At 33.0% G+C, this 18027-nt stretch overlaps 1 protein-coding gene across 1 annotated transcript in view; it reads left to right on the top strand.

Moving 5' to 3' along the window:
- The first annotated feature begins 763 nt into the window (after positions 1–763).
- The window catches only part of LOC116844032 (suppressor of lurcher protein 1), a 451902-nt gene continuing 434638 nt past the window's right edge, over positions 764–18027 (top strand). Inside the window, exons 1-2 of the mRNA XM_032815096.1 lie at positions 764–887; positions 1043–1202. Of these exons, the coding sequence (XP_032670987.1) occupies positions 764–887; positions 1043–1202 (284 nt within the window). The remainder of the gene's footprint in view (positions 888–1042; positions 1203–18027) is intronic.

The following is an 18027-nucleotide window of genomic DNA, read 5'->3' as shown; positions in this document are numbered from 1 at the left end:
TATTCAATAAAATACTCGGTGTTTTAAAAATATTTCGTTTTGATTTTTTATTGTATTAAATATAATAGTTAGTATAAAAATGACTATCTCCCTGTCTGACACCATAAAAGTACACTTACTGAATGAAACAAAGCTCATATATTTTTGTTTTGATGCGAGAACTTATATGTCGGACAAGAATAAAATTCCCAAATATCATCCAAATAGTATCATAATAGGATATCCAATTTTGAGACAAATATGGACATCCTAATTGGAATCTATGTTGCACCTGGGAAAATCTTGAGAAACATCTAGATGAAGTCGCAGTCGACAACATGTTGACTTTCCAAGTTATTATATTATTCAATAAAATATTCGGTGTTTTAAAAATATTTTGTTTTGATTTTTTATTGTATTAAATATAATAGTTAGTATAAAAATGACTATCTCCCTGTCTGACACCATAAAAGTACACTTACTGAATGAAACAAAGCTCATATATTTTCGTTTTGATGCGAGAACTTATATTTGGGACGAGAATAAAATTCCCAAATATCATCCAAGTAGTATCATAATAGGATATCCAATTTTGAGACAAATATGGACATCCTAATTGGAATCTATGTTGCACCTGGGAAAATCTTGAGAAACATCTAGATGAAGTCGCAGTCGACAACATGTTGACTTTCCAAGTTATTATATTATTCAATAAAATATTCGGTGTTTTAAAAATATTTTGTTTTGATTTTTTATTGTATTAAATATAACAGTGAGTATAAAAATGACTATCTCCCTGTCTAACACCATAAAAGTACACTTACTGAATGAAACAAAGCTCATATATTTTTGTTTTGATGCGAGAACTTATATTTGGGACGAGAATAAAATTCCCAAGTATCATCCAAGTACTATTATAATAGGATATCCAATTTGGATATGAGACAAATATGGACATCCTAATTGGAATCTATGCTGCACCTGGGAAAATCTTGAGAAACATCTAGATGAAGTCGCAGTCGACAACATCGTAACACAAGCTTTCGTCTTCTTTCTGTTGCAGGTTTGTTCCAGACAGACGGGCTGCTGGTGCCCCGCACGATGTGCGACTACAAGTTCACCAGCTCGTCGCGATTGATACCGCAGTACGGGCGATTCTACTCGTCGCAGTACCCGTCCTCCTATCCGAAGAACATCCGGTGCTCCTACCTCTTCCGGGCGAGGTAACTAATCTGACCTACTCCTGAATCCGCTCGCTGTTCCGGCCCTAATCCATATATAATGCATCTCCATGGCTAATCTCCGTCCTGGCCATACATCTAGTGCCTTCGCGCGTTTAATGACGACAGTCCGTGATCCCACTCGCAGTTAATTAACACCCAATCTAACGTACCGAACGATCATTTCGCGACTCCTCGACAATAGATGACAACGGGGTATGTCTTCTCGGATTTCCGCTGCTAAAACATTTCTGTCGACTAATTGTTGAGGTTAACTGGAAAAACGAAATAGAGACAACCACCCTCTATTTTCATTCTAGGCACGATTTCGTATGTGTCTTCCTTTAATAACCGGAATTAAACATGTAGCATCATTGTGAAGTTGCCGCGGTATCAAGGCACGTCCGCAAGCAGCTCAGGGTAGGTTAGCTACATATAAAATTCATATGTTCGTGCAGCTGGAGAGAAACTCTTTATCGTTTAAAACTACTTTGCAATAAATATGGTTCACTATTGCTGTCTTGCTTCAGGACAAAATGCAGAATGTAGTGATATTAGGTTTTTTATTTATATTAATTTATTAACGCCCAAATGTGCTGAAATTTTATGTTGATTTGAGCCATTTATTTTACTACGGAAATGAGGTCTGTTATTTATAAAGAATACCATTCCTACCAATTTCAATATCGCTCTGTCGAATAGCGTTGAGAAAATTTTAAAAAAATTTATGTAAAATTTTTTCAAAATAATATTAAAAACGTATGTTTTTAGAGCTAATTTCTTCTTCTTTTGCTATTTTTTCCATAAAAACGTGGTAATCGTTCAGGAAAATGTCTAAAACGTATTCCCGACACTTTAACTTAAAAAATATGCCATGGGTATTTTTTTCAACAAACATGGCAGTATCAAACTGACGGTCGTTTTGAAGTGTTAAATTCGAATTTTCGTTTATATTTGGTTATCGAAATTATTTTATTATGTAATTACTATATAATTTTGTAGTAATATTGAAAACAATTTTGTTAACCAAATATAAACGAAAATCCGAATTAAACGCTTCAAATCGACCGCCATTTTGGTACCGCCAAATTTGTTAAAAAAAATACCCATAGCATATTTTTAAGTTAAAGTGTCAGGAACATGTTTTAGATATTTAGCGATACTAGCATGTTTTTATAGAGAAAATAGCGGAAAAAAATAAGCCCTAAAAAATGCGTTTTTTATTTTATTTTGCAAAAATCTTGGATAAATTGCGACTTTTTTTAATTTTCTCAATACTATTCGATAGAAATGCCTTCGAAATTGGTAGGAATGGTATTCTTTATAAACAACAGATCTCATTTCTACAGCTAAATAAATGGCTCAAGTCAACGTAAAATTTCAGCACATTTTGGCGTTAATGAGTTAAAGTAAACATATGGTAAATATATGATTCCAGATTAGAATATTGAGCTATCATTTTTGTCGAGGCGGAATAGGGAAATACGAAGGGAGATAATTTAAAAATGAGTTTAAGAAAGACAGTATAGGCAAATCAAGTAGGGCACAATTAGTCAAGTTTGCGATTAATAAAACTTAAAATTCTTAATACTCAGAAGGGAAAAGTGTCAGGCTTCGTTCTTGTTTATATTTATTATGCATCTATGACTCGCGTACTTCTAATTTCTTCGTTTTGGTTCGGACGATTTCGCAGAATTTCGTGTTTTGCGCCGTCTGTCGATTCCGAATTTCAATATCGCTTACATTTACCCGGGTAGGAATTTAAAAGAGGGCTTGTAAAGGCCCTAGATAGCTTTTCCCCATTTCTGTCTAGGCGCCATTCAGGCAAATAGGCCCGAATAGGCCCTGTACAGAGATGTAACGCTTTTGTAAATCAGGGCCCGATTTGTAAATCTGACAAGGCCCTCTTCTGGCACGCCTATGTAGGCCCTATCTAGACTATCTAAGTAGAAAAAAACATTCTTTCATGCATGATATGTACTACTTTTTTTCTAATAACTATTCGTAAAGGTCGCAGCGCGTGCTGATTTTATTTGAAAACTTTAGATTACTTGATTCCAATGCTACATCACATTTAAAAATTCTCAACGACACTGGTGAGACTCGAACTTGGACCCTGCCTAAGGCATCTCTAAGATTATGAATCTGTTGCTTTAGACAATATGCCAATTCTTCAATCGATATAAGCGTCTTACATTTTATTCATATATGTTGTGATTAACACAGTAATATAATTTTTTTATAATATAACTTAATAAAATTTTAATAAAAATTATATTTTTCGTACTTTTATTATTAATTTAACTCTTAGCTAATAAGGTGAGATCTACAAAATCCCGCACTTCCATTTCGTTATTTTAAAATTTTTATAGTAAAATTTTTTATTGTTGATTGTTATTAAATAAATAAAGTCATGAAAGACTATAAACTTTGAGTAATTATAAAGAAGTACAATTAAAAGAAGGAGAAACCTATCTTACCATATAAGATTTCATTAAATTAATTAAATTTATATATATAAATATATAAATCAACGTTTATTATAAGCGATTTCTGAAATATTTTAGTGAAAAAGATTTTGATAAAATGTTGCACAAATATTTCTAAATTATTTAAATTTCTAAATTAAATTTTATTATATTTATTATATTTAATTTCTAAATTAAATTTTATTATATTTCAATATAATTTCCAAGTTATCTTTCGGAAACTTGCTGTGTGGAACTCTATGACACGCTTTATTTGGAAGACTGTATTTTTGAGAACCAAAATCATAAGTATTTTGGTTTTACTTCAAACTTATGTAAATTTTACTTCAGTCTAAGACTGTAAACTAAAATTTTGTAAGACTTTAAATTATTTCAAGAATTGAATAAACAAGAACTGACTGAATTATATAAGTACATGTCTTTGAATTATATAAGTACATTGTGTTGATGTCTACAGACATCCATATCTGTGCCTATTTTGGGCCTATTTACAAATTTTCCTTTAGAAATCCTTTTGCTTGACCATATGTAGGCCTAATGATGGCAGAACTTATTAAAGGCATCCCTAACAGCACCTATTCAGAGTCTGTTAGGAAATTCTACTCAGAATTTGTCTTTGTAGGTCCTTTCTAGGTGCAACAGTGGTAGGCCTAGTTAGGAGCATCCCCAATAGTGCCTACTCAGGGTCTGTTAAGGAAATTCTACTCAGAATTTGCCTTTGTACATTCTTTCTAGGCCTAACGATGCGAAGACTATTTTAGAGCATGCCTATCTAGACCTTTTACGGACTTGGGGAATGCCCCGATAAAATCCTACCCGGGTAGTGCCGTGCGAAACTGTATTACATCTATTAAAGCGAGTAACGTGTGTGACATTCAGCATTTCCCACCAATGTAATTTTATTTATCTAAGTTTCTAATTTTTTCAATTTCGATCATTTCATGAATGAAAATGTTTTTATTACATAAAATGGTGATCACATTAACACGAGATTTCGAGACACTAAAAAATTTACTTGGCTGCTCTCAAATTAGACTTTTCTCCTTTTTAGCTGCAGTGTTTATCCGACTTTAGTAAAACGCAGAGGAATGTATCTATGTTCTAAAAAAACATTTTGCGATTCTGCTCCCACGGCTTCTCTCACGATAAATGCATAAATAAAGCGTTTTGCGAACCTACCCCTACTGCGAACGTGTCCTGATCTCCCTTATAGTGTTGAAGATAGAGGGAGAAAGAGAGAATGAATGAGAGAGACGGAGAGAATGTTGAATTTATAACGGCCACGTAGGAAGAGCGTCGAAAGTCGGGCTCTTTCGGTTGACGCTGAATTTTCCTGCCGCGCCGCGGTTCCGTCGTCATCGGAAATTTTCCGGCTTCCTGCCGGAGGCTCAACTTTCGTCGTTCCTCATCTCGGCTCCTTGTTACACAGCCGCCGAAAGTTTATGTCCGCTCTGTCGCGAGCCGTTTCGCAGTACAACGGCATAAAAGCTGCACCCGCGCCCGGATAGCGGGAAAAAGCGGCAAGTTCTTGGCACGATCCCTCCGCAGGAAGCGCTACGCCATTCTCTAGCAGGTTCTACGAAACAACGCGGAGCGGCTACTCGCTCGCTCACACGCCAAGACTCCGGGCGATTTGTGCCGCGAAAATGTAACCCAGCAAGTGTCGGCCGGCGAAACGTTAACAAGCGGCGAGTATTAATCCGCCGGCTAGTGTACGCGTCCCGGAAGGGGGCAACATTATTTATCGCATCTCCCTAATCTCGAACTTGCGCCCACTTTTACATGCTACGTCTGCGAGCGCCATTACTCACGTTCCGTGCCGCTGAACCGTCATCAGTTTCGCGAATGTCTAGCGCGATACGTGCGCCGGGCTATCAAAAGAAATAGTCAACGGAGCCGAGTCAGAACGTCGCTCAATCGTGATGAATTTAATCGCGACGCCGCGTCGCGTCGAGGTCAACACGCGGATATGATTTCCGTAGTATTGTGGGCCGCTGCTTAATTGCAGTAATTGTATCAAAGTAGCATTCGCAGCCCCCTACATACACATGTCTGACAGTTATGTCAACGCAACGCCGTTATGCGCGCCGCTATAAAGCGGCGGACACGTGTATATATATATGTATATATATGTATATCTATATGTATATATACATATATATGTATACGTGCGCGTGCCAGTCTATTCGCTAGGTATTCATGATATTCACTCTATGTTAACGTGCCGCACTGTATTGGATGGTTCGTCTTTGTCGCTCGGTGATTGCGCTGTAAAGCGACGTGAGGGTCTTTAAATACTCGTTTCTTCGCATGTGAGGAAACTGTGGATTTAAAGAGATAGACTGCGTACTTTTATCAGACGACTGACGACAAAATTGAAAGATACGGATATGCTGAGTCAGGTGCTGTCTCTGTCACATTTTAGAAGTTGGATGTTATGGGAGAAACACACACGTAGAAAAAGAGAGAGAATAAAACATACTCTTTTCTAAATTTCTTGGAGTAAAGTCTAATTAAACTAGAAAGAAGTGGCATTTTTATTCTAGGCGATAATGTGAGTGTTGCTCTCTAAAATACAATCAGTGTATTTTTCACTGCTCGTTTAGTTATAAGTATAGCAATCAGATTAAGATTTTGCTGATTAGACCAGTTATTAGCAATATTGGGTTATCCATAAGTTTATCCGAATATTTATCTAATTGGCATTCGCATGTTGGTATTAGCAAGATAACTCCATACAGTTTTGTAACGAATTTAACCATTACTTTTACTGTTACTTTAGTTATTCAATAGATAAATAATTAATAATTAATAATTAATAAATAATATAATGCATTAGGTATTTTTGATTGGTTAGAAATATCTCTATATTCGTTGAAAGATATTACATTGTCCAAACAGATCATTTATGTATATGCTTCGATAACTGATATTGCAGAGCAACTTTTATGGTGTAAGTAATAGTGTTTAAAGAAGTACAGTTATCTTTGTTGCGGCTTGAAGATAGAAGGCAGTAATGAGTTTTTCCGGTTTATGCTTTTTTACTTCCACAAAAATTGTTAGAGTTTACCATACTCATCTGACATTGCCTATTCCGATTATAATCTGTTTCGCTCATTACAGAACTCCTTTAACTTTGCTTCTTTAAAAGATGTAAGAAATCACTTGGAATGTTTCTTCGTTTTAAAAGCATAAAAGTTTCACGAGAGGGGAATCAAAAAATTATATAAACACGATGGCAAAAGATTGTCGAATTACGTATATATTATTGATTAAAATCGTTTTTAACGAAAATAAAATGCATTTGAATTTTGTTTAAAAATCCGCACAACTTATGGATCAACCCAATAATAGATTATTGATGTTTTGCGAACATAAACAGTTGTTGCACCCAAAGATATATAGAAACTATTAATTCCATAGTCACACGCTGAAACTTGGATTTGGTATAATGTATATCTAGAACTGGTAACGTTATTTAAAAAAAGTAATACGTTATCGTTACCATTATTTTTTGTAAAAAGCAACTCGTTACTATTACTCATTACTAATTTTAAAAAGTAACTCATTTATAGTTATTGTTATTGAGAGACTCGACTAGAAATTGTCAGCAGGTATATCTGATAATGTATAAAGTCCTAACTAGGGATTCGCAAGGTAAACCAGTCATGTACTGATAAAATTCGAGTAAGGAAGACCTTTGCAACGTTATCATGATTAAATATATATTAGGACCTTAATGTATTATCCTAATATATTATTTAAAGTTTTATATATTATATAAAGTTTTATTGACCAGGTCCTTTTTAGGATCTTATTTATTTTACCTATTATGACTTGCATTATCAGTTTTTAATATCTTTTGTAACAACCTTATATATAGAAGATTTGATTAATAAATTTTTATAAATTTTTTCATGAAAATATTTATTATTTTTTTTAATTTCAAATTATAAAAATGTGTTGAAATATAAATTCATATATATTTTATATAAAATTACAGACGCGTGTTAGGCGCGCACTATATAGCATCTTTATTATTGCAATGACCTTTTAAATTATCTTATAAAATTACCTTATTCTTACTTTTATTCTTTCCTAAATAATATGATTCTCTCTTTGTCTGTCCTTTTTTTCCTCTTTCTCCTTTACTCTTCTATTCTCTATTCTTCTATTCTTATAATTTATATCTGTATAATCTTATATCTGTATAATTTGTATATCTTCTATATTCTTTTCTTCATGCACGAACCAACGCGATGAGTTATTTGCCTGATTCTTTGATAGGCGCAAACGACACGAAGCAAACCGCAGCCCACATGAAATGAGCTAAGCGAGAGAACCAATCAACATCGCGGAAAAGCGACAACAATTAAATCTTTTACAAGTCTTTTTTAGAGTAGATTTTTAAATATTCATAAACAAATATGAGTACAATAAAAATATAAAAGTATAATATTGCAATATTGCAACATTATTTGAGGAGCATTGAAAATTATATTATTGATAATAATAATGAAACATTTTTCATTATATAATAATAATAATAAAATAAGTTATTATTAAATTTTATTATATTAATACATATGTATTATATTACGATATACCACAATCATACATATTTTTCTTATTGTTTATTAAAATTAAAATGCGTTTAAACAATTTTGCGTAAACTCTGAAAAAAGAATATTCTTTTATTTCATAATATTCTCTATTCTATAGAGTTTGACGCAAACTGTATTGATAAAAAAAATGCATAAAAAACATTAAGCTGAAAAGAATGATCATTTTGCACATAATCACATAAACTTTAGTGATATTAAATAAAATAGATAGGCGAATCAATGCGCATATTTGCTAGATACATTATAATATACTGTGTACATTATAATATACATTATAATATACTATGAATATTATAAATACACATTATATAAGAATAAATTGTAAGAACAGTTGGAGTCATGGGAGTCACCGTGTGATGCTCGATCGTCAAGTTAAGCAACACTTTAACGCAGTTAGACATGGATGGATAACTGGCATCCCGCTTCCCATTCGAAATTATCTAGCAAGGGTTTGCGAAAATTTTAGAGTGTGTCTGCTAATTTTTCAGTTCCTAAGTTATAGGTTATAAAACATGAGAAAATTAGGAATTAGTTTTTTTTATGAAAGCTATGCGGAAAAACTTTTAAGCGGACATTTTTACATTATATCAAGGTTTGTGCAACGTTGATTCAATGTTTCTCAATGTTACTGCAATATTGACATTGATGCAATTTAAAATTTTTTCAACATTATTGTGCAATATGGAAAAACGTGATAGGGATTCAATAGTATAACCTGATGAAGACATAATGAACTTTATTAAGGTCCTCATATTGATTTAACGTTATTGTGCTGTATGGGAAAAAACGTGATAGGGATTCAATAGTATAGCCTGATGAGGACATTATAATGAACCTGATTAAGATCCTCATAACGACGCAACATTACATGACTCCTCAGGACCCGACAGTATAATCTTAAATGGACTCGACCTCCAGTTAAAGTCAACCCGATTAAGACCATGGAGTAAATTTCTAGTTGGGAAGTAACGGAGTTCGTTACTTTTTCGTTTCTTTTTTATAATACTAAAATAAAATACGTAATTAATTTTGAAATAAAATTGTTTTTAAGTTTAAATTATTATTTTTTGTAGTCAGTTCATCTAAAAAAAAACAAACTATTTAAAATTGCAATAATCCCGACTAGAAATTTACCCCTTGTTCTTAATCGGGTTGACCATAACTGGATGTTGGATCCATTTAAGGTTATACTGTCGAGTCCTGAAAAGTCATGTAACGCTGCGTCGTTATGAGGACCTTAATCAGGTTCATTATAATGTCCTCATCAGGCTATACTATTGAATCCCTATCACGTTTTCCCATACAGCACAATAATGTCAAATCAATGTTGAATTGCATCAATGTCAATATTGCAGTAACATTGAAAAACATTGAATCAACGTTGCACAAACCTTGATATAATGTAAAAATATCCGCTTAAAAGTTTTTCCGCATAGCTTTCATTAAAAAAAACTAGTTCCTAATTTTTTATTACTACTAATTATTATTATTATTGTCTTATAACTGCTAGGAAAGATTGTTAAAACACTCTAAAAATTAACTCTAAAACACTCTAAAACTTTCGCAAATCCACCCTAAATAATTTCAAATCCGAAGCGGTATACCGATTATCCATCCATCCTGACTGCGTTGCTTAACTTAATCGGCACGCGGTGATTCGAATGACTCCAACGATGTTCTTACAATTTATGCTTATAAAATGTATACTTACAGTGTTCACAGTATATTATAACGTACCTAGTAAATATGCGCGTTGATTCGCCTATCTATTTTAATTAATATCTTTAAAGTTTATGTGGTTATTTGCAAAATAACTTCGACCATTCCTTTTAGCTTAATGTTTTTATGCATTTTTTGTTATAGATACAATTTGCGTCAGACTCTATATAATAGAGAATATTTTAAGTTTATAAAATAAAAGAATTTTTTTTCAGAGTTTACGCAAAATTGCTTAAATGTTTTTTAATTTTATATATAAACAATAAGAAAAATATATAGGATTATTATATATTGTAATATAAATAAAATATATGTATTAATATATTGTATTGTAATATTATGTATTGTAATATAAATAAAATATATGTATTAATATAATAAAATTTAATAATAATTTATTTTATTATTATTATTATATAATAAAACATTTTTCATTAATATTATCCATAATATAATTTTCAAGGCTCCTCAAATATTGTTGCAATATTGCAAAATATCATACTTCTATATTTTTATTATTATACTCATTTTTTGTTGAGTATTTAAAAATTTTGTATAAAATATATATGAATTTATATATCAAAATTTTTTTATAATACTTGAAATTAAAAGAATAACAAATATTTTTATAAAAAAATTTATAAAAATTTATTAATCAAACCTACTATATATAAGGTTGTTACAAAGGTATTAAAAACTAATAATGCAAGTCATAATAGGTAAAATAAGTAAGATCCTAAAAAGGACCTGATCAATAAAACATGAAATAATATATTAAGATAATACCTTAAGATCCTAATATTTACGTTGCACCTATATATCTAATCATTATAACCAAAAGTGTTTCTTACTCGATTTTTATCAATACATGGCTAGGTTTACCATAATAAAGATAACTTTGCGATCGCCTAGTTAGGATCTTATACATTTCAGGTATATCTTATGACAATTTCTAGTCGGGATCTTGATTCGGAGAACTAATAATATTTCTTTATGAGCGTGATACTATCTTCTTATTTTTATCATTCTTCATACAAGACTTATTATTAGCACAGAACTAGATATTGTAAATTGACTCTAAAATTTATTAATAAGTTTAATAATAGATATATTTAGTGTAACACACAACTTATTCCATAGTTACTAGATTTGAGGCTTTCACGGCCATTGATACAATGTCTAGATATAGTTTCCGGAATGGAGCCGTGTCTTATTCCATAGTTTCTTACAAAGGGGAACTACACTAAGCATATCTATCATTAAATTCATTAAAAAGTTTTAACAGCTGAATTGAAAAATCCGACAATCATTTTTACATAAAGAATAAGATAAAACCGCTGTCTTTCAATGTATATCGAGATATTTCTATCCAATTAAGAATATCTAATATACTCTATTAATTATTAATTATTAATTTATTGAATAGAGATAACTAAAGTAAAATGATAAAAATAACGGTTAAATTTATTACTATTGTAACGGGGTCATCTCACAAAGGACATGACAGAACCCTCACTGTCCCTCACCGATTTTGATGCGCTTTGGATATGTTGTAGAGCATCAAAAAATAAGAGACCCATATTTTTTTATATCGGCTCATCTTGAGGATTAGGAGTTAAAACAGACCCTTGAAAAAAATTAACTTTTTCATTTTTATGGAATAATTCCTAAGAGAGAGGTATATGAAAAAATGTCCTACAAAAGTTTTATAGTATTTAATATTCTTTGCAACGGCGTATTTCATTTTTTTAATGTCAAATTTCCTATTCTCTCTCTGTCCACTCGTTACCTTCGCAAAATTTTTAAGTTTTAGTAACGACAAAAAAATTGTAGAGCATTTAATACCAAATCCACTCATATATAATAGTAAAAGTTAGTCTCGCTTTAATCTTTGGAAAACGACGTGATAACATCGTGCCATAGGCGCCACACTGCTCAAGTAGATGGATACTGTAGATAGATATGTTACTATAGGTAGGGGAATATAATGAATTTTAGAAAAATAACACATAGATAATTGCATATAATTAATATATAATGTTTACAATATATAATGCATGTGTTATTATATTAATCATATAATAAATACAATATTAAAGAAAAATCGATACAAATCTTGCATATACACAGAAAATAATGTGTTTTATTTATGATACATATTTGTTACAAAGATAGTGCTCATGGAAAAAATGTGTGATGCAAAATGATTGTTTGCACCAAGAACAAATAATTACATTGTTCGACAAAAATCGAACTTTTTTCGTGACATAGTACGAATAGTCATTTCCAATGTATTTTTGAACACGAAACTGTTATCCAAATTTAGCTATCACGCCATAATTTTGAGAAAAATGACATAAAAAATGACGATGTTAAGGGTTTTCGTGGTATTGTAGCGCAAACAGTAAAATTTTCATTTCGTTAATGTCACGCAAAAGTATCAACTTTCAGCTTGAAAATGTACGTAGTCTCACTTCCCAACAGTTTTTCAACATATTACCAATCAGAAACAGTCTCGGCATCAATATCACTGGCCAGAACAATTTTTTTTTTCAAAAAGGTGAATAGTCATTTCTGATGTATTTTTGCCCGCTAAACCCGAATCCATCATCCAAATTTAGCTATCGCGTCACAATTTTGAGAAAAATAGAATAATATATAAGGTAAGAAGATTCTTACACTCGGCTTTTTGGCGCCATTTTTTCTCCAAATTATGACGTGATAGCCAAAGGAGGGTATAGCTTTTAGACGATTTGGGGGCCGCTAAGTGAACGCAAATTTCCTATTTTTCCTTCGTATTTTTTCTTGTAGAATTAAAAATCGACCTTAAAATTACGCCAAGTAAAGGAAAAAATAGTTATACACATTTAAACGTTAATTTTCCTTGAAAATCATGCATTTTCCAACACTGCCATCTTAAATACCTTTGACCTTTTTAGAGGTACTAAATCTCACATTACATAGGAAACTTATTTTCTCAAAACTTGATAATGATATGAGAATATACTCTAAGCAGCAGAGAAAAAGCAGCAGACAATTAAAAAAATATTAACGTTCAAAATGGTACAAAAGTGATTTTGTAGTCTAGCTTTTTCAGAATTATACAGGGCATTAATAAACGAAAGTATATAAGGAGCCTCTTCTCAAGCACATAGTAGCTTTCGCCGCTCAAATCGTTCCGCTTAAGGTAGAGCTCGAAATTAGTTGCCCATTTCGGTCGATTCTCGGGAGCTACGCCTTCTATCTTTCCCTTGCCACGAGCGGGCCACGAAAATGACGGTCGCGGCCAGTCGCGGCTTCAAGCTTGGAGGCTCGACCGTCACTTATAAGTCTAATAAGTCTCTTATGTAACGTGAAATTTAGCACCTCTAAAAAGGTCAAAGGTATTTAAGATGGCAGTGTTGGAAAATGGATGATTTTCAGAGAAAATCAACGTTTAAATATCTATAACTATTTTTCCCTTTACTTGGCGTAATTTTAAGGTCGATTTTTGAATTCTACGGGAAAAAATACGAAGGAAGAAATAGGAAATTTCCGATCCGCAAATAGCCTAAAGGTTATACCCTCCTTTGGACGACGAATACGTGTCCAGCAAACAAAAATACATTGGAAAAGTCTATTCATTCTCATGTCACGAGAAAAAGTTCGATTTTTGTCGAACAGTGTAATTATTTGTTCTTGGTGAAAACAATCACTTTGCATCACACATTTTTTCCATTAGCACCACCATTGTAACAAATATGTGTCATAAATTAACATATTTATTTTCTGCATGTATGCACGTTTTGTGTCAATTTTTCTTTAATATTATATTAATTATATGATTAATATAATATAATAACACACACATTATATATTATAAACACTATATATTAAATATATGCAATTGTCTATGTCTAATTTTTCTACACTTCATTATATTCCCTTACCTCCATTATATTCCCTTACGTAACATATCTATTTACAATATCCATCTACTTGGATAGTGTAGCGTCTATAGCATGATATCACTTCGTTTTCCAACGATTAAAGTAAGAACCAACTTGGTAAGAACCAACTTTTACTATTATATATATATTAAATGGATTTGGGATTAAATGTTCTACAATTTTGGTCCTTGCAAAAGCTTAAAAATTTTGCGAAGGTAACGAGTGGATAATGGGGGGCAATAAAAAATTTAACATTTGAAAAAATGAAATATGTTGTTGCAAAGAGTATTAAATACTGTAAAACTTTTATAGGAAACATTTTTTCATATATCTCATATCTTAGGAATTATTCCTTAAAAATAAAAAAGTTAATTTTTTTACCTCATAAGAGGCTGCTTTAACCTCTCAATCTTGAGATAAGTTGATATAAAAAATATGGGTCTCTTACTTATTGATACTCTATAACATATCTAAAGCGCGTCAAAATCGGTGAGGGACAGTTCTGTCATGTCCCTTGTCAGTATGATACCTAGATTGACTCGCGGAGTCTAGATTCGTGTTGGGAGAGAGGACCGGAGGTGCGTGAGAGAATTACTCGGTGTTCTTTGCTCAACGTTATTCTAACCTACAGTTCTATGTACAATATATACAGGGTATCCCAGAACAATTTACGAAGCTCTCGTGAGAACGTAGAACGGTCGAGGTGAACATAAAAGTCCTATTCCGTTTTGCGATATTCGTAATAATAACCGAGAAATTAATTAGGAAAAATTAAGGAAAAGCGTGTGCTGAATGGTAGAAGACGGATCGCACGAGTCACAGCAACCCACAGTAATATAGCGCGCGGATGTCGCGCATGGCGATTGGAAGACAAGTGGTCTGTTCTTTTCAGCTGCACTGCTGAACTGATGCAATAAGTTAAAGTGAGAAAAAATATATTTATTTCATTCTAACTTATTGCACCAGTTCAGCAGTGCAGCTAAAAAGAACAGACCAAATGCCTCGCCTCGGCGCGGTGTGGCAAGATATAGAAGTGCAGCGGTATAGACGTTAAGTATAGACAGTGCGTTGTCTTCCAATCGTCACGCGTCGACATCTGCGCGCTGTATTATCGGGCCGCGCTGTGACTCGAGCGATCCGTCCTCTACCATTCAGCACCCCTTAGAAAAATTACTTTAACGTGTTCAAATTAACTTAAAGTAATTTTTCCTAAAGGACACGCTTTTCCTTAATCTTTCGTAATTAATTTCACGGTTATTACTACGAAGGACTTTTATGTTCATTTTAACTCACTCTACGTTCTTACGAGAGCTTCGTAGATTGTTCTGGGATATCCTGTATACAAATGGGGTGGCGTTGTTTCGTGGTCGTGTCGTAATACCTAGTGATCGTTACGCGTTGTCCTCGACGATCGAATTTCGAATCGTCGTCAGGAGCGGTAGGTCTTGGAACAACGGTCGAATCTCGACGCGTTCTCCTTGATAGCGAACGACAGTCGAATCTCGACACGTTGTCGTCAGGTTGAGTTCTCGGGATTACTCTCTCTCTCTCTCTCTCTCTCTCGTGCCGGTCCTCTCGGAGATTGGCGGCGAGCTTGGAATTGAGCTACTAGTTCGCGAGATTTTCTCCGCGACAAGAGGCCTTTTCTGCGTATTCGCGGACGGTAGGATATCCAATAGCAGGCTGTTAACGTGTCTATGCATGTGTAAAAGGCCATCTGTCGCGGAGAAAAATTCGCGAATTAGCAGCTCTGTAGGAGCCTCGCGACTCCCCTTTCCTGTCGTTGGACGCGATTTAACTTCGAGTGCTGGTTTGGCCCCTGGCATGCGCCGCGTAGCGGCGGTTAATGATACTATTGAGCGCTCGACCCGGTAAGCGAGATTAAGAAGTCTTAACCAGTCTTGTTCTTATATGGATATATTTGCTGACAGAACTAAACTATATACAGGGTGTCCCAGACTTCCATGATCACGCTTTGTAAGAATGTAGAACGGGTTAAATAGTCCCGTGCCGTACGATATTCGCAATGATTTTCAAGAAATTAATTATTTTATCTGAGCTAATCAGCGCACAGGAAGCGGCAGCCGAAAGAAAGATGTCTTCGGCCGGCGCGCGACCGCGATATACGCAAATTGCAACTAGCTGCGTCCCTCCGTCCATAGCTACGAGACACAGTGAAGCTTGATACACTAACTCATGTGCCTGATATATCCGTATGCCGAATCGACAGCGAATCGAAGCGTGTCGTCGCTTCGGCTGCATATATATATGTAGAGGTGAAATAACAAAGCGACGCACTCTTAGATTCGGCGTCGATTCGATACACGGATATGTGTGTCATGCACATGTGTTAGTATATCAAACCTCGCTGTGTCTCGTAACTGTGGGCGGAGGAACGCAGCGAGTCGCGATTCACGTGTATCACGGTCGCGCGTCAGCTGAAGACATCTTTCTTTCGGCTGCCGCTTCCCGTGCGCTGATTATTTCAGATAAAATAATTAATTTCTCGAAAACTATTGCGAATATCGCAAAACTGCACGGGACTTTTTTACTCACCTTAATCTGTTCTATATTCTCACAAAGTGTGATCATGGAGGTCTGGGATACCTTGTATATAGAAATAGAATCAATGAACTAATTAACTAATTATATAAACGGAATACGGCTATATACAATGATAAGAACGGAATACAGCTATATACAGCTATATACAATAATAAATTTAACAAAGATAGACAATTACAAAAGAAAAGGAAAAAAACAAGAAATGTTAAACATAACGGTGTATGACATAACGGGGTCAAAGCGTCCCTCCGTTACATTATAAAATATAAAAATGTAACGATATTACCGTTACAAACAGAAAATGTAATGATTGTTATTGAAAAAAGTAGCAATAACGATAACGGCGTTATAAATAACGTATTACTTCTCAACTCTGCGTATATCGAATTTATTTATTATATTGCAATAGATTTTGCAATAAAATCTTATTTCCATTAATCAAAGTCAGAAAGAAATAAAATGATGGCAAAGAGGGAGTGTTTTCACTGAAAATCAGTGTACATTGACTGATCATCGGTGAATCGGTGAATTAGTCATTTTAATGGTTTAATCATTGATCAAAAAACGTTTTTACTGATTCACTTTAAGAGAGTACCACTCGAAATCGTATATGTTTTATTCAAGTTTAGAGTGGATTCTGACTCCACATGTGAGCGAATGTTTTAGTCGATTAGAGTGAATGTATTTCTGTGACTATAGAGTACAGCATAATTCATAAATGCCTTATCATTTCCTAGATTGAGAATTACTAAATATTTTTTATTAGATGCATTTGTTCCTAGATACATGTTTATTATGATTATTAATTAATCGAGAAAGTGGCTACAATCTTCTTACTCTTCTTTTTTTTTTTATTATTATAGTGTTTTCTTATTATTATGCGTTTGGCTAGAAATGTTTAATAACTCTAGATCTGGAGAATGTTAAGACATTTATAAATTCCAAACGCATTAAATTCATTCTTCAATTTCAAGTGAAAATATTTACTCTACGATTCAGAGTAAACAAATCACTCTACATGAGTGAAAAACGATTCGAATTCGTGTGGTTATTCTACTTTTTAAATAAAATTTCATTCCAAGAAATTTAGAAAGTATCTGGATAGACAGATGTATATAAATTATTAGTCGATGTATAATTACAAGTTATATACCTATATAATGTAATTTGAATAAAATATATAAAATAGAAAACATTAACCAAATTGTCAGTATAATGAACATATATTTGCAATATAGTGTACACACAGTTATTATATTACAAATTCAAACATTCAAACGTTCAAGCATTATTGTTATTATACTCATTCAATCAAACTTACAAAATTATAAATTGTAAATATATGCTCATTCGATTTGACTCAACAATTTCTTATTGTTCATTGTCGTATATTTTTTTTATTTGAATTAAAATGTCTTATCATTTTTTATTTATACATACATACATACATACATACATATTTATATATATATATATATATATATATATATATATATATATA

This window comes from Odontomachus brunneus, unplaced genomic scaffold, assembly GCF_010583005.1.
Source record: "Odontomachus brunneus isolate Ranch 3 - 2012 unplaced genomic scaffold, Obru_v1 Obru_scaffold_038, whole genome shotgun sequence".
NCBI lineage: Eukaryota > Metazoa > Arthropoda > Insecta > Hymenoptera > Formicidae > Odontomachus > Odontomachus brunneus.
Note: the sequence above shows the minus strand (reverse complement) of the source record. Positions and strands in the feature narration are given on the sequence as shown.